This window comes from Larimichthys crocea, chromosome VI (genome assembly GCF_000972845.2).
Source record: "Larimichthys crocea isolate SSNF chromosome VI, L_crocea_2.0, whole genome shotgun sequence".
Lineage (NCBI taxonomy): Eukaryota > Metazoa > Chordata > Actinopteri > Sciaenidae > Larimichthys > Larimichthys crocea.
The window spans coordinates 994,145-1,019,979 of record NC_040016.1 but is presented as its reverse complement, the minus strand read 5'-3'; the positions used below and the strand labels follow the sequence as shown (position 1 = coordinate 1,019,979).

The window sequence follows — 25,835 nt, the reverse complement described above, 5'->3', positions numbered from 1 at the left end:
ACATTGTTTAAAGTGTGTCACCCTGAACAACAGTATTTTTTTTATCTCAATTTCCTGACAGCAGGCTGTTGAGAAATTCATTTTATCAGGCAAAGATTAATATTCTTAGATAAATACCAGTCGCTCATGTTGGCGTTGTTCATCTCCACTCACACACACTCTCTGGTCTCAGTGATTTCCACGGCAGATGGTTGTTGATGACGACACACACACGCCCCTCTGTGGGCTGTGGCGGCATCAAAACGGGACAGACAGGACTGCACTACATCACTGTCACCCTGTGTTAATCTGACACGCTGCTGTTACTTGTTAATATACTGAATTAAGTGATACACCGACCTGCCCCCTCTATACACAAACTGAGACGCTGTTGGTGAGACGGTACATTTGTAGTTCTTCCGGACTACAAATTTAACCATGCGCCTACCCGGAAATGTGGCTCATGTTGACGCTCCGGCTGCTGTGTAGTCTGTCAGTCCTCATGAGTGCTGCAGCAGAGGTGTCTAAAGGTTCACAGACTCAAACACTGCACCTGCAGCTCCTCGGGGATGTGACCTCACTGTTGTAGACGTCATCAGCATGGTCAAGACATGTCAAGGACATGTGGTGAGACCATGAACAGCTGGGCACGTTATCTCATCTTTTTCCAATACATGGGGACAAGATACAAGTATGTTATATTGCAGGATACTTTTTACTCTTACATTTCACGTTGATTTATTGTTTGATGACAATTGTATTTATGCAGTGGTGCAGTGAAAGTGCCTCCACATCAGCTGCATAAGAAAGGGGTCCAGGACCACTTGGAGGTAAGTTTTACTAAAAAATATAAACCATTATTATCAATATTATTGTTCTACTGTTATTCACTAGTGGTCAGTTCAGTCAAAGTGCACCTAAACACGAGAATAAAGTCCGAATAACAATATCAGATTTAACACTATCCCTACAGTGACCTCAAGATATATGCTTGACCCTGTGTGACCCCCGTATGAGGCATGCTCGAGTAGAAACATGCAGGCATGTTGTGCAGTAGCAGCTATACCAAAAGCTAAACATGTGTGTGCACTCAATTTAATCCAGCAGTCCTGCTATAAATCCTGCCTTCGTGAAGGTTACAATGTTCAGTTTTTTGTTGAGGTGTTGATTCAGCTGTATGGCCTCAAAGTTTCTATTAATTTGTCCACCCCATTTATAACAGTCATGGTAAGATGAATAACACAAATACTTTGTTGACTAACCGGAGGACTGACTTGAATTAGGAGTGTGATAGGCGGACACAAGCACACATTGGGAACATATTAGTGTTAGTATTAGTGTACTCTGTGACCTCTGTTCATAACAACATGCCTGAAACCTCTCCACTGCTTCTTAATCCTCTAAGGAGGGAGTTGACCTGTCGACCACAAATTGCATCCAGCTGAGGACCTTTTGTTTCATATCGTCATCATTCCCAGTTACTCTCTCCCTTAATTTTCCTGTCAACTCTCTACTGTCCTATCTAATTTTGCATTTCTAATAAAAGACATAAAATGCCCCAAAATATATTGTAAAAACAAACAGAGGAAAGAAGATCACAGACTATCTTGTCATACCATGCTGGTGTTTACAGCTTTGTTTGATATACCTTTTTTTTAAGTTACTTTACTGATTATTTATAGTAAGCTATGAGTGACTTCAAAACTAATTCCTTCAGATTTTTTTTTCTTTTCCATATAACAACCCACAGTTTTAGTTTTCTTTATCTCTGATGTTCTCTTTGTCTTTCTGTGCACAGGATGCAATAAGGCGGTTGAGGCCGGTTAACCCGGTGTCTTTGTCAGTCTCCAGCAGGACAGACACGGGCGTCCACGCCCTGTCTAACTCTGCCCACTTCGACCTCCAACGCAAGAACGATAAGCCGCCGTTTAGTGAAGACATTCTCGTCCAGGCCCTTAATTTTCACCTGAGGACGGAGCAGATCAGGTGAGTCAGGACTCTTCTGACGAGTGTGAAATTTCTGCCATAAAATTTCAGTGTGGAGCAATATCTTGTGATAGATTCACCTAGTTATTTTGTTATTTTTGTGCTATTTGTTCAGTTGTATCCAAGTTATTTATGATTGGAGTGGCAAAACAAACCAGCAAGTGGCTGTCCTGAATAGCTGCCCTGCCAATAAAATACCCGGAGGGAATAAATAAATAATTTAATCATTTATTAGAATCATGATCTGCACATATAACTGTTCTGTAGACATGTACATGTGGCCAGAACTGGACTCTTAACAACACATAATTGGTTAGTTTGTTCCTGTCCTGGGTTTGGACTTAGGGCACTGTTGTGGGTAAAACACCATGTTCATACATATATGTATACATAACTATACTATATGTATGAACCTCAACATCTGGCAAATAATTTTACACTAAACAAAGCCAGAAGGCTGTTTACCAAATAGGACAGTGAATGCATCATGTCAGATGCTGTCTACTGTGTGTTTTCCACTCAAGGAGGGAGTAACTATGGTGACCTCTACATATGGTGACATCATGTACCGACCATCTGTTATCCCTCAAAATCATGCTGTTACCAATATGAAGGAATTCTGGTAAAAATATTAGATTTTGTCAAGTCTGCGCTCACAAACAGCAGCAGATCTGTTACATCTGTGTGGATGTAAAAATGCTTAATATCAAGTTCAGCATTTAGCACAAGGTCACCTGTTGAGCATTTATCAGACAATAGCAGCATGAGTTGTATGTAAGTTGTCCCACCCTCTCCCTTTTTCTCCTTTTGCTTTTGTTCAGCTCCTCTTTTTAAATCCCTTCATTACACACCGATGCATTATTCAAAGCTTTATGAATACTTTGGTTTAAGACTGCTGTGGTACTTTGTGATATTTAGCAGCTTTTCTGTCTGAGAGGAAGATAAGAGAAGCAAACGCGGCGGACAGAGGTGAGGGATAAAGGCAGTCAATAAGAGAGGTCTGAGGAAAGACAAAGTTAGAGCACTAAACAGATATTGGCACAGTCTGGATTAGGACAGAGGACTGAGAGTGTGAAACAGAACGAGCCATTTGGGAGACCGAGGGAGAGAAGAGGAGGGAGGAGGGAGGAAAGGGAAGCTCCCAGCATCCCACTAATCCTTAAACCTGCAGAGAGAAGGTTAGAAAGGATTATCCCTGCTCTGCTTTTTGGTCTATAGCATCCATTAATACACACACACACACACACACACACACACACACGTGCGGATACGCTAGCTAAATGGAAAATGACCGCCTTGATTAGTGTGTGAAACCTGCTGAGAAATATAGAGCACAAACACACTTGTTCTCAGCAGTGATATGTTATGAAGGCACTTCATAAAACAGAATTATTTATGGGCTCCGAACATCCTTATATACACAGTGCCGCCAGTAACATCCATACACATGCCCTGTGTTCGGTTTTCATCTGTCATGTAAAGATTAGATCTGGAACCCAAAACCATCTTTTCACATCTTTCTTGGAGGGAAGACGAAGTAACTAAAGAGTTTTCTGTTACAGCAACAATCATAATATGGCTCCTGGCTCGTAGCTTTGGTCTGCTGCCTCCTGAGATAAGAGTGCCAAATCAAGATTTAAACATAGGCTGCACGCTGTAAGAAATATCTCTCCAGTCAAGGGTTTACTCGCTGTGAAAAAAGGTCTCAATTAGCTCTGAAATGAACGGCCCTTTTCCCATCAGGGGGAACTGCTGAGTAGCAAAATGGTGCCATGCCAAAACAATGCCCCAGTTCCCAAATGTGTGAGGCCATGCTTTGTACACTGCTTATGAAGATTGTATGTGTGTGTGTGTGTGGTTTTGGGGCCAGACAAAGGCTGTCACTACACATTGGAGAAGGCGCTAAAGGCAGACGCAAGGGTTTCCTCTGCCACGTGTCACACCCAATCTCCTCCCCTGGAAACGTAACCTAGTTTGCCTAGACGGCAAACGCACAGATAGACTCTGCATGCACTGCTATGTATGGAAAACAGCACACACGTGCACATGCATGGGATGTGTGTGTTGCTCATCATTGTTCTCATAGTTCTTTACACTCGTACACACTGACACGCCCCTGCCTCATGTCACCTCTCGCTTTCTCTAACACACACACACACAATGCATACTCTTTGTAAAGGCACAAGTGTGTGTTGATGAACACTGCGGGCACAACTGGCTGCAGCTCTTTATTCTTTTGGTTTACCCTTACCTTGAAATCAGAGGTTCTGTAACTTATACTATACAATATATTTAGAGTTAAGCTTTAAATTTGGGTATATTAAGGGCAAGGTTGTGTTATTTAGATTCATTCTGTACGATACCCCATGCATTTATATATTCATGCACTACATTTTCTATTAGTGAGGCCTTTGATCGGTTGGCAAGAGTCTGAATGTGGTGCAAACATGTCTGCTTTAGAGCTTAGATAACCTAATTTTCTATTAAAGTGGAGTGTTGTGTAGCAAAGATTAACTCATTAGAAATGGTAGATCCCTATAAAAGCTGCCAGTAAATTATTCAACATTTTATTTAAGTTGACGTTGATTACTATAGCACCACCAGTCAACAATCAAATACACAGTAACACGTTTTGTAAATCTTTGACGTTTTTTTTTTAGCCAGCACTGTTCGGTTCATTGTTTCAGCAGCAAGTCTTTGCACGAAGTAGATTGAGTTACATGTGTAGGACTTTGATGAGATGCCAGCTCTTCAGGCTAGTCTAATATGTCACGTGCACTCAGAAATTGATTCACACTGGTTAATTAAATCAGCAGAGGATATTGTGTCTGACCTCATTAGAATTATAACAGATCTGTCCCTGCCTGTGTGCCTTTGTGCGCGCACAGATACACGGCAAGTGCCCTCTGTTAGCCGTGCCCCTGATGGAGCTGCATTAAAGAGCTCCAGGCTCTTCAGTCTGTTGTGATGCTAACTGTGTGAGCATGAACGCTCGGCTCTTTGGGGTTCTTGGCAGCTTGTTTAGGACTCTGACAATGGATATGCTTTTGTGTGAAAAGCTGCAACGCTGGCATTTTTGGACATTGACTTTGCACAGATTTTCTAGTTGGCAATCCAAAATGACAATATTAACACCATCTGTGTCTGCGGACTGCTTAAATCTGAGAAAGACTTGAAGCATGGTTTAAAAAGAAATTATGTCTGGTTGTTTCATTTCTGTCCAAATCCACCAGAATTCAAAAGTTTGATATTATTTTCTGTGTTCTTTGAAGAAATTACTGCACATTCATAATATCAGTAGAGGTCAAATTTCTAGTTTTTCAGGCCTGAATGGAAGTCCGCTTTAACTCAAACTTTGTCACTCTGTCAGGGTCACCCGTGCCTACCGTGTGCCTGACAACTTCCACGCCCGTTTCCGTGCCCAGTCACGGACCTACGTCTACCGGATAGCTTTGGGAATCCCCCACCAGTCTCTGCTTCCCCTCACAGACTATGAGCTCTGCTGGAACCTCCACAACATGTGAGTTATCCCATTTTATACACCTCCCCTATAGTCCTCTCCCTCCGTTCACTCATCGGTCTTTCATCCTTGTGTTTGGCTGCATGATGATTTCCCTTAAGAAATTAAAATTGCGTTCAAGCTCGCACAGTCAAACAAGTAGGTCCAGACGGACACACGAAGCTTACTCCAAGCCTTGCAGACACAATGGTACGTTAAACACATGAATAATCCACACATACCACACCGGAACTACAAATTAGGGCCACTCAAACAAAGTGTTTTATCTAAACTGACATCCCAAAAAACAAACAAAGGAGATGTGGGTAAGTATGGACAGAACAGAGAGAAGAGAGCACTTCATAGCTTTAATGTTCTTTTAGCCGTGATTGGAAGGAGGGAGCGTGAAGAAACACATTTCAGAGAGCGTACGTCTGAGCATATGTCTGCTCTTCACTTTTTTGGGGAAAAGTAGGGCAAGATAAGCTGCAGGCTTATATACATGCAGAACAACACCCACGCACATTTCTGTTTTTTTTCCCGCTCTCTTTTTTTCCCCCCTCCTTTCCTTCTCCTTCTCTTCACTACACTTTTTTCTCTCCACCTTATTCTATACCTCCTTCCCTCCCTCGTTTCTCTCTCTGGTGCCTCTGCTTCGTTATCCCTTCTTTCATTTTCAGCATCCACCATCCATCCTTCCACCCCTGAGCGTCTCTGCCTCAGCAGCCTCTCCCTCCGTTCTCTCTTTGATCTGGCTCTCCCTCATCATCACAACCTCCCATCTCCCACACTGCAAAAAAATATTCATTTCCTCTCTTCATTTCAATGTTGAATTTAGTTTTAATCATTTCTTCGGACAAGTGATGCTTATCTCTTCACTTTTACAGGAACGTTTTGAAATCCTGTGATCGTATTGCAGCAGAGTTTTGAAATGATTAAACTGCATGATGTAAGCAAACCCTTCACATATTTTTCTAATTTTATGTCAGAATGTCAGACTCAGATTTTTTTTTTCAACTTTACAGAAATATAATCATTTCTTGGAACATTGTCAGCTTTTGAAAAACTATAACCATAAACCTTTATTTCAGTGAGGGCTGAAACTTACAATTAACTAAAAGATTAGTCCATAAAATTCAAGAAAATAGTAAATTTAAAAGATACTTAAAAGATGTAAAATATTAGGTGATATAGCAAAGAGAAAAGCTAGATATCTGACTTAAACTTTTAATTACATATCAAAAGTTTTGCTTAATAGTTTTCTGTCATTTCGGGTGCTCCACCACATCTTCATTCATAACTCTCACTCACACTTTAATTAGTGAGTCACTCTGCACGCCATTACCCTCGCTCGCTGTATCTCTCTCTCGCTGTCTGTCAGATCATATTTAAGCAGTGACAGGACCATGAAGCTGTAGGGAGTCTGAGCACCGGGCCCACTCCCACTCTTTCCTCTCTCACATGGAATTGTACGTCAGAAAGTTCCACATTATATAAGTCAACCAATAAAGTATTCTGAACACGAATGCCTGAAAATATGTCGTAATCCCAGCTGTTTGAATCTACTGCTGTTCAGGCAGGTCGATTTTGGGTCAAGTTGCACAATGAGTCTGCAGAAGTTGATTTAAGAAGTCTGTGAACCTTGGCTGCATGTTCCTAAAGCCAATTGACAATTTATCGGTTTCCATGATCACTTAATTTCTCTTGTTTCCTTCTCTCATCAGGGAGCTGGATGTGAGGGCCATGCGTGAGGCTGCGGCCCTGCTGGTTGGGGTTCACGACTTCAGCAGCTTCAGGGCTGTCAACTCTGACATATCTTTTAAAAGCCCTGTGAAGACGCTGGATGTGGCCAGCATACAGCCAGGAAGCTCCTTTGTACAGACACACTTCCACAGGTAGGACAGGTATATATTCAGGTACACTATTCACACTGGCAGTCTGCACATATTTATTGATTTAAGGTGGCGTTGAAGCTGCAACGACAACATATTTTTGCCGTATAAAATGATGTGATTGTGAACATTTTATTTATTTGACATCCAGCAGACACAAAGCAGCATTAGAGTTCTTTCACAGTCTTGTTTCTGGTCATCTTATATCAACTCTTCCCTTAGTTTGGTATTTTGGTCTCCACCAACTCCTGAGATAAATATCTGGCTCTTTAGCTGCTAAATGCTCGACTGTGTTCACCAGCTAGTCGCTTACTTTGCCTTTCTGCTGTTTGGTGCTGAGCAGCTTAGAGTACAGTGAGCCTGTTTTGCCAAGAAACAATGCTGGTGAGATTGGTAAAGGTGAACCAAAACTGTTCCTTTGGGTTCCTACAAGCAACCCCTGTTACTTAACACATAGTCCTTAGGGGGAAACAGCTCTCTCCAACACAGACAAAATCCACCTATGAGCTGCTCTAAATCTCACTAATTAACACATTTTCTAGCTGTTACCTGTCTAACTGTCTGCTGGCTGTTGCTTCATATTAAATGGTCATATACGAGAGCAGTGTTGATTTTCTCATGCAACTCTCTGCAAGAAAGTGAAAAATATGATTCCCCAAATTATTCTAAAATGATACATGTCCGTGACACGTGAGTGTCACTGCTTCTTCAGAAACCTTCGTTCAGTTCCTGAGCAGTGGGAAGTGTTTGTGTGTTTCAACATGCACAGTTGTCTGAGTTTGCAGATGGGAAACATTTTTTTGGTGCAGCTAGTCACTCGTACTGGTTGGATCAGGTGCCTGCAGGGACAGGGTGCAGTCTAGGGTGAAATCTAAAGACATGAACCTTTTGAGCCCATTGTGCCTCTTTATTACAGCTTATCACTAGCAGATTGTCAGAGGATACTACTGGCTTTCTCCCTAATATCCTAGTATTCTGCCCCCCCCAAGAAAATCCAAGAAAGCCAAGTAAATAAAAGAAATTATGCACGTGCTTCTCCATTGCCAAAAAGATAAATAGTATGTTACTCAGTCTTGCATCAACTGATGGCTCAAGAAGTTCTCCGGGGTTTTAGATAATTTACAGTCACTGCACTCAGCCAACGGTGCATGCCAAGAAAATTTCCCTTTCAAGTTTTAGTCAGTCAGTTATGGGTTTTGATGTGATATTTAGGTGAAACACGGGTCAAATGAAAACTAATCTTTTCCAAATAAAATGTTTCTGTGAGAACTGAATCAGAACCACCTGTCCTTCATTCACTAATATTATAAACGCAAAATTTGTTTTTTTATTATAAAAACAGCAAAATGTGCATCATGGAAAGAACAGGGACAACTGATTCATGTTCCCCGATGAGATAACACGTCCAGCTGTGACAAATTATATCCTACAAGTGTTAGGATCTAGGTATTTTTATTTTATCAATGCGCTTTGTGTGTGATGCACGTCAGGGTTATGTACTTTTGAAAATGAGGATCAAACATAATCCATGAAGGTGGAGGGGGGGAACGAGAGAGAGCCATGTGGGCTGTAGCAGATTACAGATCTATGGGGGTCACTCTGCATGCCAAATGCCACTTTCATTGGCATTAATTTTTGCCCTATAAATATGGTACACAATATGGACGGGAGCAGACTGTCAGCAGTTCTTAGAGTAAATGTCGCGTAGTCCCTTAACCCTGAAAGCTCAGTGCAACAGGGTTACAGATCTGTAACAGTGTATGTAAAAGTCCATAGCTGCATTTTCACCAAACTAGTCTTGTCAGACAGTCCTGCAGTTGAGCTGTGAGTTTATCACTGTTAAATAACTGAGCTGCAGTATGTGAGGCGACTGATCCTGTCATAGACAAGTGAACAGTGCTCCAGCCATACTGTACATTAATTTTAAGTGTGTCTGGTTAGGATTTATTGTAAATTTAATCTGCTGCTGAAAATAAACTCTGAGTGACATGGAAAGTAGGATTTGATTGTATTCTGAGTTAAATTATATATACAGGTTCAGTGTTTTAAGAAATAAGTTTCACATTTTGTGAATTTTACTTTTTTAATAAGATGTTTCATCCTTTCCTTGCACTTTATTACACACTCTAAACACACTTCTCCTTTGAATATGTTTCTCTCTGAGGCTGCAACATGCATTTATTTTCATAATCAATTGATTTGTCATTTATATTTTCAACTAATGGATTTGTTGTTTTATTGTTCAATCAATAAAACATCTGAATTTATTTTTTTTTTAAAGCCATCACAATGTCTCAGAAGCCAAGGTGATGTCTTAGACTAAAGATGTGACTCTAGGGGCGGCAATATTGGCCTGTTGTCCAGTCCACCACTTTGGTTGGATTGCCATGAAATTTTGGCACAGGCGTTCAGGTTCCCGAAGGTTGATTCTGACCTAATTTGGTGATACCATAACGTTTACTGTAAAAATCACAAAAAAATTTAATTTTTAGTGAAATGTTACAACAACTATTGCCATTAAATTTGGCACAGACATGCATGTCCCACTAAGGATGAACTGTAATCACTTTGCCCGTCCCTCAACTTATCCTGACTAACTTATTTCCATCAGCTGCAGCGCTAATTAGAAAATGTTAGCATGCTAACAGGCTACATTATACCTGGTTAACAGCATGTTAGCAAGCATAAGCATATGTTAGCATTTATAATATTTCCATTAGCATAGCTGAAAGTAGATTTAGTAAAATAAATTCAAATTATTTTGCATATTTGTTTCATTCATCAGGAGAGCACATTAGCATGCCAATATTAGCATTTAGCTCAAAGGGCCTGGGTACAGCGCCCCGAGCTGCTAATAAGACTAGTGTAAACTCACTGCCATGTTGTCTGAAAAATTATTTTAAAAATATATTTTTTAAAATTATATATAGAATTAAAAATAGATTTTGTCAGTAAAGTTTCAGCTTTGCAAGTAAAATCAGCTCCTCAAAATAGTTTTGTGTGGAAAAAAAATAAATAATCAAAAATATGACATGAAGACAGGATTAATATTGTATTAGTGTCTCATTATCTTTGTCATTACCATGTCAAGTAATTAGTCAGAAGAGACACACACAGATGCAACATGAGACACAGGCTTCATTTATCCATAAAAAGATACTGTCCCTCACCAGAGACTAGTCAAGCAACAGCCCTGCTGTATAAATCCGTCCCTGCACTCCTTACATGTCAAACATAATCAGACAGCAAGCGCTGAGTCAAATTTGCATTTGACCCAATTCTTCCCATGTGCCTGTTTCCTCAGCTCACACATTTCTCCCCAAAATATAAAGTAATATTGTAAAAGAAACCGATTCATATTTTATGTCATATTATGGCTTCACACATAATCCTGTTGAGCCTAAGCTGCAGTGGCGTATTCAGCATGTGACATTTAAACAATCTGTGCACGAGGAGAGTCCCTCTGCTCTATCTAATGTCTGGCATGAACCATAATGTCACATCAGCTTTCAACTCTGTCCAAACAGTCGAGAGACAAAGAACTGAATCATCCGACAAAAGAGAGATGAAGCAGAGACATGTCTTATTATAAAAGAGATGAGCGACAGGAGCCTTTTCCTGCTGAAATGACTGATTTAACTTCCAGAACATCAGTTCTGGTGAAACAGTGTCACTCTGATCCATACTGCTCTCTGACCAAGCAATGCTATATTACATCTGACAACCATTCAAGCTCTTCTTATTCTTTTGATATGACACTTTAACCCTGTGGCAACATTTAACCTTTCTTTAGTTCGGCACAGTCAGTGAGTCAGTGATCCCAACTAGACTGCCTTGCCTTCAGGACTTGTTTTCATTGATGTTTTTAACATTGCATGAGACGTTTTGAGAAGCCAATCTACACACCATGCAAAGAAATAAACAACTATGATATAAAATGACTGTATGTTCTTATATATACGGCATATTGTTCATACATTTGTGCACATTTAACACTAGTCTTGTTTTTTGTTTTTACAGAGAGATACCATTCTGGGAGCTGACTTTTACAAGCAGATCTTTTCTCTATAAACAGGTTTGTCTCTCTTATTGTTACATCAAGATCTGTAAATGTGCATATGTGTTCATCATTGTAAGTAGGTAGCACCATCTGCTGGTGATGACCAAAAAATATGGATCACAAAGAGCATAAGGAAGCTTTTGTGATATTTTCCAGTAATACAAATATATAAAAATATAAAACTTATTTCTTTGGTCCAGGTACGGAGGATGACTGGGGCCTTGGTGGCGGTAGGCCAGGGGCAGCTTTCGGTTCCCCAGCTGAAGGAGGTACTGGAGGCTCGGGACTCTCTGGCCTACCCACAGGGCATCATTGCTCCAGCCCATGGCCTCTTCCTCGCCAGAGTGGACTACAAAGAGACAGGTATGGCTGAATTAACAGCATACATTTTGACTTGTCTGAGCCGGAAAAACACAGGACCCGGTAACAGTGACAGTGAACCAGCACACACAATAACAAAAGATCTCTCCTTAGTGCACTGCAGCTATTATTAACACACCTGTGCGTTTCCTGCTATGACATGTGACATGCTGTGCAACCAGTCCAAAAGGAGACTAAATCCAATTTAAGCAAAAGCATGAGCCTCTATTATATATGTATGCTGCACACAAGGACAAAAGTGGCCTTAATCACTGAACTTATTAGGTTCACCACTCTGTTTTTGGGCAACTTCCATAAACATGCCTGGATGTATGTTGTAGTTTGGAAGCTTCTTTCCACACGAGTCCTGCTTTTGAATAACATGCTTGTGAACAGGGCTGCACTACGGACTGTGACTCCTGTGACTATCCGATTTTTTTCTAGCTAATGTTTGCCAAGAAAAAAACAAAACAAAAAAGACAACACATTATCAAAATATTTAAATATTTTTGTTTCAAATCAGCCAATCATTTCATCCTAATTTGTAAAGCAAATGGTCAAGTATTTGTTTAGTAACCAGCCAGTAAGGTATTGATTGGATTCAGACATCATTTAGTTTTTTTTAGTCCTTTTCATTATTTTAGTCCTTATTTGTATAAATATTTCTGTTTCAGACTTACACTCGTTTCTTTGCCTCCTCAGATCTGCAGTTTTCACCGCAGCCATCAGGAGATCAATTTATCTCCAGTGGAAATGTGGAGGATTAATTCTACTTCATTCATCATATTGATAAACTGGATTTTTTTATACTACTGTATGCAATGATTGTAATAAAAGTTTTGTATTTATATTTTTTCTCATGGCACTTCACTTTGAGTCAACGTCCATACTTGATGAATCTTTTTTTCCGACACAAATAAACATTAGAGCACATACAGATGAACATCTACATGTTCTTTTAATTCAACATATTAAGAATACATAACTGTGTCCATGAACGCAGCTCAGCTACAGAATACCACACACCTTGAACCTATCATTGTCTACACATGACCTTCAGGTTACAACAGACAACTTGCTTCAAGCCTAGTTAGGCAGTATTATTCCTATGTATACATGTATGAACTGGGTTTTGGTAGATTCTGACAATCATCAAACGAGGTTGACAACATGTGGAGAAGAGTGTTAAGTTCTATAGCCAAAACTGCATTGTGTGTCCATGGCTCTTGTACAGTGGTATTACATTATGGATCAACAAAGTGCACACACTCTCACTGATAATGTATACATCCAAATGTCCAAATAAAACTGCATACACTGCTTCATTACCCCAAGGTTTTCACAGACCATTCTTGTGGATTTTCATCACACTCTCACTTGCTTCTAATTTGGCTGCATCTGCTCATTGAGTGATTTTTCAGCAAGTTGTCTGTAAACAGTCCATTAAAAGCAGACTACCACCAGCAAGTCTTTCTAGTGCTTGGTGGCAGCCAGATGAGGTTTATACAAGGTTCAGACTGACCAATCACCGCCCTTAACGTTCCAGCGTGTTGATCAAATACACCAGACATCGCACCGTTTCCAGAATTTTCGTACAGTCACCCACTGATGCAAGGTTAACTGATTTAGGCTCACTGTGTTCGAAGTGCTGCATCTGTCAAAATTGAGCCTCATGAGGAATGTTTTTGCACTTCTTAGAAGTGTCCATAATTCAGTCACACTATGTCTTTGACCTAATTTTTTTTTTTTTTTAAATATGTACACAAGTACATGTTTTCTATCCACACAACCATGTTGGAGCAACACAGTGAATCTGATTGGCATAGGTCCTCAAGTCAATTCAGCATTTGGTTTCAAGAAGATAATTCACACATCCTAAAAGACGCCCATAATTCAATATATAGTCAAAATTTCAAGTGTTAGTCAGAATATTAAGCCCAATGTCTACCAGTAACAAAATCATATGTAGATATAATGCACTTGAGGAAGGCATTGCGTATATATATATATTTTTTTAAAACTCACAATCCTTAATAACAGCACAGTCTGGGTGAAGAATGTAGCTGAGTTTAAGTCAAACTGGAGACCCTGATTGAAAAGATTGTGTGGGACAGTGAGACACGAAGGGAAACTGATCACATCAGACCTTTAACGGCCACATTTTTGAATAAAGATGAAGTTTTTATGAGACAGATGGGAGGAAAAAGAAGACTAATGATTAACGCTCGGCAGTGACACCGAGCCTGTCCTGATGATGGCCGTAATCGGTTCTTAAAATGATATAAATAACAAGCGTGTGAGATGTGTGGTTGGCTGATGATTGATCACTGGCTAAACAGAAACATCTACATGAGTTAGTTGTGTATTATCACTCTAGGCAGCCTTTTTTTGGCATTTGACTACACACCCTGATGCTAACGCTGAGGTTAATTGAGGATTAATTTCTGTCATGTGAATACAGGTTGATAGTATTTGATAATAGCTATCACAGGTTGATAAGTTTGCATAGACCCTTGAAACCCAACCATCACCGTCTCAATATTATAATCTTAATGATTAAACTACCACTCAGAGCAGCATACCCAACTTCACCCTTTGTACTTTTGGTCAATACAGAGCACAATAAATGCTGTAATAAGTCTACATGATACAGTTACATTCAATTATACTTTGTTCCTTTTAAAATTAAAAACTTTGTGGCACAGAAAACGGCTACTTATCTATTCAGGTTATTTGTGAATCTCTTAATAGAGTAGCTTGTATCATGCCACCACTATAGCCAACACCAGAAAGTGTTTGTTTTTTTAAAAATCCATGTGTGTTCAGTAAAACAGAGTCCACTATAGCTGTTTGTGCAGCGTCACGATACACAGCAATAAACTCATAGACTTTATTCAAAGAGGTACAAAGAGTGAAATGGGGTATGTTCCAGAGACTTACAAAACACTCGTCTGAGAGGAGACATATCCACGTGTAAACATATGCTGTATTTGTGTGGTTTTTCTCTTTTTCTCTGACGGCTAAAAAAATAAAAGCATAAAACACTGTAGGATCGTACAGTCCTTGGAGAGCGAAGAGGGGGAGGGAAGTCAGGTCGGCGTCCATGCGATTAACGACGCTCTCTTTAGCTGGCGATTTTCTCGATTTCATCCAGATCATCTGTGTCTAGTTTTTCAATTTTCTTACCTGTAGAGGGAGAAATCAGACATTTGGCTGATCACTAAAGAGCCACCATCTTCCCGAATTATAGCCATTAAGCATATTCACACTTCAACTTGATCCCGCTGTTTGTGTACATGCATAGTAAAGTGTGTGTGACTTACTGAAATGCTCCTGGATCTTGTTGAGGATGTTCATGCTCATCCTGCTGTCGACCATGTTGATGGCCAGTCCCCTTTTGCCAAATCGACCTGTGCGGCCGATCCTGTGCAGGTACGTCTCGTTGTCTGGGTTGCCGTCCTTGTCTACCGGCAGGTCAAAGTTGATCACCACAGAAACCTGCTCAACATCAATACCTGAATGTGTAAGACAAGTGGAGAGAGAGAAAGTTTACCGTCATGTATTATTGTCAAGTGAATGAACACCTCCTGCCCTAAATCTGTCGAGGGATCTGTCTCAAGTATTAAGCTTTTATTAAATACGAAGAAATGGGACGTCACATGACGACATGGTGTTGATTCTGTCCAAAGTGGCAGTACTTGGTTCTTACCTCGAGCACAAACGTTTGTGGTGACCAGGACCTTTTCCTTGCCGTCTCTGAAGCGGTCGATGACAGCAGCCCTCTGCTCCACCTGCATCTCGCCGCTGAGCAGCGCCACCTGGTGACCTTCTCTGGACAGCTCCCCTGCCAGCCAGCCTGCAGTTTTCCTTGTCTGAAGAATAGAGAGGAAGGTGCTGTTAATTGCGTCACCATCGGGTGCTGATGTAACCAAACGTGAAAACAAAACTTGGCGACACTAGCTGATTTACAGGAAGGTCCTGTGCTGAAAGGGTTGGCAAAATAAACAGTGGACTAATCCAGTTAGTCAGCCAATGCAGCCAGGTTCTTTGGTTTAAATTTAAAAAGGGGTCACAGAAGACAAACTTTGTATGTGAATCGTCGTTTTTAATACAGATCATGTATGTAAACATGAAGTGAACAAACTCACATGGCAGAAGATCATGGCCTGGGCGATGGTGATGGCTCCGTAGACGTTACAGAGGGCTTGGAACTTCTCCTCCCTGCTGTTGCACAACACATAGTACTGCTTGATGGTGTCCAGCGTCTCCTCTTCTCGCTTCAGCTTGATGATGTTGGGGTCAGGCACGATGCGCTGGGCAAAGTTCCACACGGTCTCTTCAAACGTGGCAGAGAACAGCAACATCTGGCAGTTTTTGGGCAGCATCCTGTCGCAGAGAAGAGAAAAGTCACAGTGGTCAAACAGAAGCTCGAGTAAATTAAACTTACAAGATGAACAATAATTTATGTGAATTTCATCCAGAAATGCATTATTTTCTGCTGATTATTTTTTCAATTATTTAAATTTAAGCCATTTACTCATTCATCTGTTGCTGTTAAAGTAAACACAAAATCTAAAACGCCTAAATAACAACAGAGGACGGATGATGGCATGTTACGCTATGTGACTTTCACTACTAACAGAAACACGTTCTGCATGTTAACATTCCTGATATATCATGTTTGGGTGGGGATAAAAAGTCAACTGCTGTCTTCATAGAGCGCTCTGGGAAGCTTCTTCGCTTGTGCAGCAGTTGTACTGCTGTGATAAGCCATTTCCAATTGGCAGAGCTTACAGAGCACCACGTTGTTGGGTCTCTTTCTAAAATACTGTCACACTTTAAGAAAATCATGGAAGTTTTCCAGCTTGTTCCGTGTGCGAGTCATGCTCTGCCCTAGCAAAGCATGACTTCATAGTAAAGTTATGCAAATCAAGAATAAATTTGGTTATGTGATAGTGACACAAACTCTGCTTATCAAGATGATAATGTCTTATTGTTCTGTTCAATGTTGGTGCTCGTTCTGACCTCTGGATGCGGATGCTCTGGTCCTGGTGGCCCTGTGTGGCGATCATGACGTCGGCCTCATCCAGTACAAACACCTTGATCTTCTTGGGGTCTATGAACTTGAATTTAGCACACCAGTCCAGCATGGTACCAGGTGTGCCAATAACTATCTGTTCCTGCAGCTTCATGCCCCGCTGCACTGAAACGAGAAACAAGCACTCATCAACACACAGAGCAATCTCACAGCTGCACCAACAGGAACGATTCAAATACCAGACTAAATTTAATTTACTAATAAATAAGTCATCAGAAATACATTTCTTATTATCTGCTGTAGTGCAGATGTTGCATAGTAGAGAGTGGAGATGCCTTACATTTATTTCCTCTGATGGCGTAGACTAGTCTGACCTCAGGATAGTGTTTGCCCATCTGCTCGATTACCTTGCCAGTTTGAAGGGCCAGTTCATACGTGGGTGACACACAGAGGCACTGATGGAGAGAAATGAGGTAGAGGGGAAAAAATGAAACTGTAAAAACTCATCACTGAAATAAAATGATCAAGGATAATAATTATCGTGAGAGACAGGAGGAGGTCAGAACAGTATATTGAACATCCTTTAAAACTCAAGATTTCAATTTGATCTTCTAGAACAATGAAACAAGTGAAAACCAACCTGGGGATATTTGTTGTTGGGGTCTACATGACTGAGCATGGCCAGGACAAAGGCAGCTGTTTTCCCTGTTCCTGACTGCGACTGGGCAATCAGATTCTGTGGACTGGAACAAACGAGGCGTTAGATCACAAGCAAAGGCAGTAAAATAGTTACCGGTTGTATTTATTAAGTGTGTGGTGCAAGGAGCTATTGCTCTAATTTTGCACTTCAGAGTTCATTAAAAGAGGTGTTGTTATAATTAACTTCATGGTTCTACATACTAAACTATTTAGGGTGAGATATATATGAGTGAGTCTTAGGGGACATAACGCTTTGTGTCAATAATACTCACGGTTCGGCCAGCATCATGGGTAAGGCGGTCTCCTGGATTTTGGATGGCCGGTTGAACCCCATGCCATAAACACCCTGAAGCAGCTGTGGTTTGCTGCACGCAGGAAGAGAAAGAAAAAAGTCATTCCTTAAAACATGAAATAAAACAAATAAAATTTAAAATCTTGGCTCCAAAACATCCTTTCTGACTGCATGAATGTGTCATTGATAAGGTGTGAATTAAGCACGACCGACAACTGATTAAAAATGAATAAACTACAGCCCAGATTCACTTACAGTCGTAACTCTTCAAAGGACTTGACGGAGTAGAGCGGAGAGTTGGGATCCTTCTGAAGGACTTCCACTTGATTAGTGTTATTGACGAGATTATTTCGTATCAGCTTGTTTAACAATGACTGTGCCGCTTTGTCCTCTGTAAAAAAAAACAAGAAACAAGTTATTACAGCACAAACAGGAGCGAGCATCGCAATGAAATAAAAATCCATATCTTCCCCTCAGAGGATGAATATTTTCAGGGCATGTCAATAACAAGCTGCTCACCTTTGTCATCGTCATCTGTGGTCTTACTGTCTCCGTCAGCTTCTGACTTTGCAGCTGCACTGCTGGAGTCTGTCGCGTTTGAGGTCGTGCCTGCAACATTAAAACATTTACATCCAACACATTTCTGAGGTGACTTCATTAGATTGGACTGTTTGTTATTATCGCACTTACCATTTTCCTCACGTTTCTCTTTGATTTGAAGGTTGCCGATCTGTGAGAGGGAACACGAGGGAGTTTACAAAGTTGCTATTACACAAGTCAACACCAACCACAGTGCACGCGCCTCCTGATATGACACGAGCGCAGCGCTGAGCCTTCACGAGCCGGCTACATGCTAAAGCTACTAACTCAGAGAGCACGCAGGCTAGCTCGCTTAGCTCCGCCGGCAGCTGCTTTATCGCTCAAACTATGAACATTACTAAAACAGGAGCCCGTTTGTTCACCGGCAGCGGTGTCTCTGAGCAAGCCCGCATGTTAGACACGAAGCGTGGCAGCGACATTGTGCCCCGAGCAGGCCACAGCATCGTTCACACGAGCTAACAACACGTTAGCTCGTGTTGCGTAAGTTCATCTTTACCGATTCCGCCGCGGCTTCCTGCTCGTCCACCGCCTGCGCCCAGGAGTCCGTGGCCATTGTGGAGCAGTTTCTTCTTTTTGTTGTTGTTGTTTCACAAAGGATAACTCGACTCAAGCGAGCTCAAAGTCAGGAGTCAAATAATGTGAAAGTAACTATTCCCCACAATGGCGTGCCGAGACCGAGTCTGGGCACCTGTGCAACCGCTTACATGTCCGGGTAGGATGCATAATAATGCTATATGCGATAATAGTTCCGAGGTTATTGAGAGTTCCCACACGACTTACAAAAATGATTAGAAGTGTGGCTGTCTCTTAAAATTACATTGTTGACAAAAAAAAAATACATTTGTTCATTTTAAAAGCTTAACTCAAACTTTTTTTTGTAAAGATTGGAGGCTCAATCCCAAGAAACATTATCACGTCGAGCCTGTAGGTGGCGCCAAAACGTTCTGCATAAACTCACCCTTCCTGTACTGTGCATACTGCTGCATAGCAAAATATGAACACACACACACACACACACACACACACACACACACACACACACACACACACGCACACAAAGATGATGCAGATCTGTGTATTTATTATACAAATACGGGACTTGACAGATTGGATAGATTACCAAATGAGGAAACAATGGAAATTGCCCCAAGACCGCAGAGCCTTAAAGGGCCTAAAGACCCCTGGTTCACTGTGTGTAAATGAGTTTGTAGATTTATTACTAATTTGATTGTTAATATGCATTAAATCACAATGTAAATTGGATATGTAAAGGCACTAAAGTGGCTCCAGCTTTTTTCTTTTTTCTTATTTTTTTATCTTAGTCCCTGTCTGAAAGGCGCTGTGCTATAGTCTAGTTAGAATACCAGAAATATTTCAGCCTGCAAACAGTCTGGGGTTATTTTGTCATGTTCTCAAGAATCGTTGTTGTAAAAACTTATTTAGAATGACTTTCATTAACAGCCTTACTAAAATAATGAGGTGGGAAACATCAAGACCAAATATCAAGACCACCAAATTAAGAAACCCGGAACCTCGAATGAACTTCTGTGACGCAACCAGTGTATCATCATCATTCAACAGTGACAACCAGTACTCAGTGAGAGAAACTTGATCCCATGTGGAAAAACACCCTTTGAAAGTGCAAATCATTGCAGTTTTTCAACAGTATTTCTGACTTTTAGCTTTCAGCCTAAAGTCATTAAGTCATAATGTACACGTTTTATAGATACAAGTCTGGAAGCTATTGAAGCAGGAATGTACCATTCAATAAATCTGTTTTTTAAAATGTGTTGTTGGATTCTAAAATATTTGTGGATCAGATGCATCATTAGTGCCAGTGATCCCTGTATTCTGCATGAGCTACCTTTCTATAAGAGCCAAGTAGGACTAATCAGGACTATGGCTGGTTTATATGCATTATATTATGGAGGTGTTGGTTGGCAGATTTTGTTAACCTACAATAGAGCCAGGTTCCTCCTTCCGTGTTTATACTAAGCTAAGACAGCATATTTACAGTACAGACATGAGAGTGATATTGATCATCTCATTTAAAGCCCCATTGTGTAACTTTTCTACCATAAAAAAAAACATATTTTTAATGTTTTTGCTACTCTGACAAGTAATCAGATGAATGGTGCCTCACTCATCCCCACTCAGCACATACACCTGTTTTGTAACATTTGTGTTCCGGGTACATTCAACCACAAAATGTAAATCATTTCATCACAAGTCACACATCACCAACTAATATTTTGGTGAAACTGGATCATATTTTAAGGAGGAAATGTTTTCTGGTTTTCCCCCTGATGCTGCGCTGCATCAGTTCTCGTTATTGTCAGAGTTTCCTGGTAGACAGTAAACTGCTGTGAATTAAAGCTGCTGTTAGCTAATGTTAGTTCAGTTTGTTAGCCAGGCTACTCAGACTGTGAGCTCGGGCGTTTTGGTTTGGTCCTCCTGGTTTTTGAGGTCCAGGACACAGAGCTGGGCTACTTGCTGTTGGACTACTAAGTAATATTAGCTGGCTGCTATGACTGGTGTTAGCGAAGTTGTCAACTGGCGAATTTTTGATCATAAATAATATAATCATGACAAATTCAAATGTACAACAGTCGATATTTACCACAGTGATGTTGCACTCTGAAACACACAAAAATCTACATTTTTATATAATGTTGCTTTAATTCTGGGCAAAGAAGTCAATCTGTGTTTTTCTCATCGTGTTGAACTATTCTTTTATGTGAGCTGTACATAACAGCAGAGTACATAACAGAGTTCTTCTCTTCATCTGAAACAGTTCAATAGACCAATCTTTCAGTCATGACACATGAACCCTTTCCTGTGTTGGCACAGTTAGGAATAGTGCTGCAGCATAGTTATCCCAGTTTGATGCTCTAGTGGAAACCAGGCTATTAACCAGAGCGGGCCTCCACTAAGGACCGTGTGAGAGCACTCGGGGTCACCTCTGGAGCCAAGCCGCTATGGCTGGCTGCTCCTTAAATGAATGCAGAATTGATTTCACACATTCCCCTGTTCCACTGGGATAGATAGACAGATAGATAGGCGATGACAGTGGCTTTGGACTGTGCTGAAGGAGATTACATTGATCTCTGTTCCGCTGTCATCCAATGGTCAACGTCACTGTGTGTGTCAGTCCGAATTTAACTGCATGTATGTGTGTTCATACATCAGTGGGTGTGTGTCAGCATGTGCGAGAGTCTCTTAGATCAGTTTGGAGACAAATTTGTCAAAGGATTGAAAGAGCTGAGTTTATTGTTGCCTCCAATCAGCTGCCTTGCTGGAGGTATCCATGGCAACTGAAAGAGTACAAGTAAGGCTTGAGGTCTCCAGAGAATTTGGAAGAGACAGAGAGAAGGACTTTGTATTGCCACATAAGGACTCATTTCAACCACTGAATATGACAGAAAGGATATCAAAGGAGAATGGTCGAGGTAGAAATTGGTTTTCTGTGTGAACAATCTGAAGAAAGGTAAACACTCAGCCCACGAATACATAATGTAGATCGCTCAAACATTACTCCATGCTCATAAATACACAGTATGTCACGGTTTATGTAGGCAGCATGGTCTCTTATACTCTCCATACATTTATAAAGTAACACTTCAGCAGGGTGTACAGGAGCTTGAACCTGTGTTCTTCAGTTAAAAGATGATCTGCCTTCAGTTAAAAATAAACACTGCTGCAATAAGAAAGCAAGAACGTTGTTAGACGAGAATACAGGCAGAATACTAGGTAGAGAGGATGAAATCTAAACCTTTGAGTCCCAGTTTGTCATTTTTTGTATGCAGGGTGTAGTTAGTTGTTCTCAGCTGAGGCATTACTTCATCTGGAAACTCGACATTATGTTGGTGTTGATGACTGACTTTTGTTTTTGTCGGGATCCATTAAGAGTCAGTTGATGAAAAGATAGATCTGGACAATGCAAGGAGTGGAGCAAAAATTATGTTTAATACATTTATTTTAGTATGGTATACAGCAATTCTTTGGAACATGAATATCAGCTGTTACCATATGACACGTAATCCCATGTGGAATGGTCCATTTTAATTCTGACACAAAAATTAAAATATTAAGCTGTTCATTCAATCATTCATGTGATGCCTCAAGGCAGGTTTTATATGTGAAAGGGTGAACAAGCAGTTCACCAGTGTGTGCCAGGTGTGTCTGACTGGTTCACTTTATTGTGAAAGACTGCATAAATATAGAATAGAATTGACTTCTAAGAGATAATGAGATGTAATTATGGCCCTTTTTTTTATACTTTGTGATCACCAACCACAGCACCAGGTGGTTCAGATTAGATATACGATTAGATGTTACGGTCAAATGCCGACTGAAGAGACAGAAAAGGTGGAGTGAAACTGTTAGTCTTGGTCACATGACACTCATGTCGACTCAAAGTCGACAAAGAGAAGGTAATCCTTTCAATATGGGATACAATACAGGCAGACAGCAGACAACCGGCAGTCATGAAGATATAACAAGTACAGACATGCAGAACCAATCAAAAGATAGCAAGGCTTAGATAACTCAGGAACTGATGGTCCGGGAACAAATGGATGCGGCTATATTCACGAGGTGTATGAGGTGAGATTTCTAGTGACAACTGGTGGGCAGGTGCACAATTGCAAGCATATTTGGAATGGTATTAAAAAGTAATTATAGCTAATGTGCTAGCAAAGAGCTGCCTTTTTACATATCCAGTAGACTATAGCAAAAATATCATTTATTTAAAGCTGGAAGAATTGTCCAATATTCACTTTTTTTCACAAACATCTGAAAATAAATCATTTTTTTAGCAGCTAAATGCTCCACTATGTCCAAAGTCTAGCTTCTAACTTTGTTGCGGGCCATAAAACAAAAACAATGACTTGAAAGACCCTAAATCTCCATGAAACCGAGGGGAAGAGCAGAGTTAGGTGTTTGTTATGTGGGTTTGTCACTATGAGTGACAACTTTCACATAACACAGTCATTTGATCCATTGTTTAATATAGCAGCAAAAAGAGGATGAAGGAAAAGCATGACATGAAGAATATGTTATTTAAATACTGTGTCATGGTTAACTTAGCTTAGAATTGTTGTAGTTGTAGGGAAATTTATTTTCTCATGAAACATCTGAACATCTGAAAAATCACATGGAGATTAGCTGCAATGGTTAGTCTGATTGTTGACTGACAGAAACTGACTCAGTTGGACAGATAGTTGGACAAAATAAGATATCTAAAGACGTTAACTTAAGCTATGGGAAATTAAAACAGACATTTTTCACTATTTACGATTCACTTTACGATTAATTAAGAAAATAATAGGCAGATTAATTTTGATGAAAACGCTAATCAACAATCATATCTAACTCTTGGCATTCATCCCATGCCAAGGTGTTGATGGGACTGAGGTCAGGAGTCTGTGCAGGACAGTCAAGTTCTTCCACACCAAACTAGGTAAACCATCAACTAATTAATCCGAATCAAAGGGAGACAAATCCTGTAAACACAGACAAGCTGCATGCACGGATCCATATAGGTGTGAGAGAGACAAGCAGAGGGGGAGAGAGAGAGATTAAGGGTGGATTCTCACCAGACCTCTTCTCCCCAATTTCTTCTGGTAGAAGTCATTAAGATTCATACCCCTGATCCTTCACTCTGTGCCGGCTCCTCACTGCTTGCTCCATGCATTTCTAGCAAGGAAAAAAAAGCAACCTGCACACCCACGCCAGAATTAAAATGGTGATGCAGCACTTGTTTTCTGTCAACAAGAGAGAGACACAGAGAAAGAGAGAGAAAAAGAAAGTGAGATGGTGTGAGAGGTAGTGAGAAGTAGAGAGGCAGAGTTAGAGAGTCAGGGGCTGACAGCTGGTTGGTATTCCTGAGGCTTAGCCAGAGAGGCTGATAGTGCAGAGTGGACATCACCTAGGAATTTCAATGTGGATGGAAACAGCTTGCTGTTGTCAGAGTCAGAGCTCCAGCCTTTATAATACAGACCTGACTGTTTTACAAATACTGTGTGTTTAATGAAATAAAAGATACTCAGAACAGTAAAATATTTTAACATTTTAACATCAACCTGATCCAAAATATAATGTTGTTCCTGATTACATTACCTTTTATTATTATGTTTTTTTATTCACATTGTCATGGATAATTCAATTTTAACCCTTCAACATGTAGTGGTCTTTTTTCCCCAAAAATTTACTAAGATACAGACAATCAAAAATATGTTTGAATGTGTTTAAAATGTTGCACAAATTACAAAAAAATATAATCTATTTGATGGAATAAATACTGCTGCCATAAAATCATGTAACTTGGGATTTGAATATTTCACTGTCCATGTTCACTGTCCTGGATCTTAAAATTACAAAAATGTATAAAAGCCATTAAAAAATATCATTGTGGGTTGTAATATGGGATTGTGAGAGGGACTGCATCAAATGATACAGTAAATATTGGGAAATGCTGAATGTACACACTTGATAATACATCCATCCACATAATTTTACGCTAATTCTTCACTATGAACCTTCACTACGGTCAACACACAAACCAGACCAAACCAAACCTCAATCCACAACTGTCATTCTGCCCTGAAGGCATATTAGGGCCAGTTAATGCAAAGATGAGAGTAAAGGTCCAAGCTTACTGCATCATAATTTTGAGTTATGTGTGTCTTTTCACACATGGGTATACTTGGGTTAAGATGTGCTGTAGTGTTCAATGTAGGTTTTATTACAGTGAAGAAATTCATGGCATTAATTTGATAGATTAGTCCTTATTTGTGAGTGTACAGCTGGTGCATGGGGTAGATCACTGCATTCACATATGCTAATATGTGTAAACATGCCTCACATTATACTTAAAGATGGTGCACTGCACTTAATGCATCAGAGAGAAAGGCCAATCTGTTGTGTTAACTCTGTGTACATTTATGTGTGTGCATAAATGAACCAAAAAGATGGATACAAATTGTAAAATTCACATTGGCATGCAATAGTACTTAGTGTAGTAAAACATGCCGTTGATTTGCACTCTGGGGACTTATACTTCTGTACCTGTTGCTCTACCATTTCACTGTGGTCTTTGTTGTGGAGAAATTGCTGAACTCAATGGTTAATGGTAAGGTCAGGGGGAATAAAGTGTTCAGGAGCCTCTGATGTCTTATGCTGTATTATTTATTGACACTATGCCAAGGAGAATTAGAGACACTCTCAAAGTTAATCAGAAGTGCCTGAGTCGGTCTCACATTCTGCCCAACTCATGCTGGTGGTCAGACTTTAAACCTCAAGATAACACCACAAATACTATACACCCAAAACTAGTCAAAGAGAATGTTTTTATGTCAACGGCAAGCTATCTATTATGCCCAGGAAGACAACATTAGGTTCCTTTGACCCTGGTCACCACAGTGTTGAGA

At 40.3% G+C, this 25,835-nt stretch overlaps 2 protein-coding genes across 3 annotated transcripts; one reads left to right on the top strand and one right to left on the bottom strand.

The window, feature by feature from the left end:
- Positions 1-199: 199 nt before the first annotated feature.
- pusl1 (pseudouridine synthase like 1) lies at positions 200-13,534 on the top strand. 2 transcript variants are annotated; one of them, XM_019269212.2, is made up of 8 exons: positions 200-606; positions 749-809; positions 1,778-1,965; positions 5,336-5,485; positions 7,189-7,359; positions 11,377-11,431; positions 11,617-11,779; positions 12,479-13,534. In XM_019269212.2, exons 1-8 carry the CDS (start codon positions 602-604, stop codon positions 12,541-12,543), a joined length of 858 nt encoding a protein of 285 aa, XP_019124757.2. In that variant the 5' UTR covers positions 200-601; the 3' UTR covers positions 12,544-13,534. The 2 variants fall into 2 exon arrangements, with proteins under 2 accessions (XP_019124757.2, XP_010755334.3); XM_010757032.3 differs by having other exon boundaries at positions 201-670.
- LOC104938712 (ATP-dependent RNA helicase DDX19B) lies at positions 13,198-19,129 on the bottom strand. The gene is made up of 12 exons (XM_027279377.1): positions 18,902-19,129; positions 18,496-18,535; positions 18,325-18,414; positions 18,061-18,196; positions 17,786-17,878; positions 17,455-17,557; positions 17,155-17,269; positions 16,802-16,979; positions 15,925-16,162; positions 15,486-15,648; positions 15,100-15,291; positions 13,198-14,962 (listed from the first exon to the last, which is right to left on the bottom strand). The coding sequence occupies exons 1-12, from the start codon at positions 18,956-18,958 to the stop codon at positions 14,901-14,903; spliced, it is 1,467 nt and encodes a 488-aa protein (XP_027135178.1). The 5' UTR covers positions 18,959-19,129; the 3' UTR covers positions 13,198-14,900.
- Between the last annotated feature and the right edge of the window lie 6,706 nt (positions 19,130-25,835).

Coding starts and splice junctions, on each gene's coding strand:
- pusl1 (XM_010757032.3), top strand. CDS start 591: ATGTCAAGGACATGTGGTGAGACCATGAACAGCTGGGCACGTTATCTC. Junction 671..748: donor TACATGGGGACAAGATACAA/GTATGTTATATT, acceptor GTATTTATGCAG/TGGTGCAGTGAAAGTGCCTC. Junction 7,360..11,376: donor GTACAGACACACTTCCACAG/GTAGGACAGGTA, acceptor TTGTTTTTACAG/AGAGATACCATTCTGGGAGC.
- LOC104938712 (XM_027279377.1), bottom strand. CDS start 18,958: ATGGCCACGGACTCCTGGGCGCAGGCGGTGGACGAGCAGGAAGCCGCG. Junction 17,879..18,060: donor TCCTTTGAAGAGTTACGACT/GTAAGTGAATCT, acceptor TCCTGCGTGCAG/CAAACCACAGCTGCTTCAGG. Junction 14,963..15,099: donor CAAGATCCAGGAGCATTTCA/GTAAGTCACACA, acceptor CTCCCTCTACAG/GTAAGAAAATTGAAAAACTA.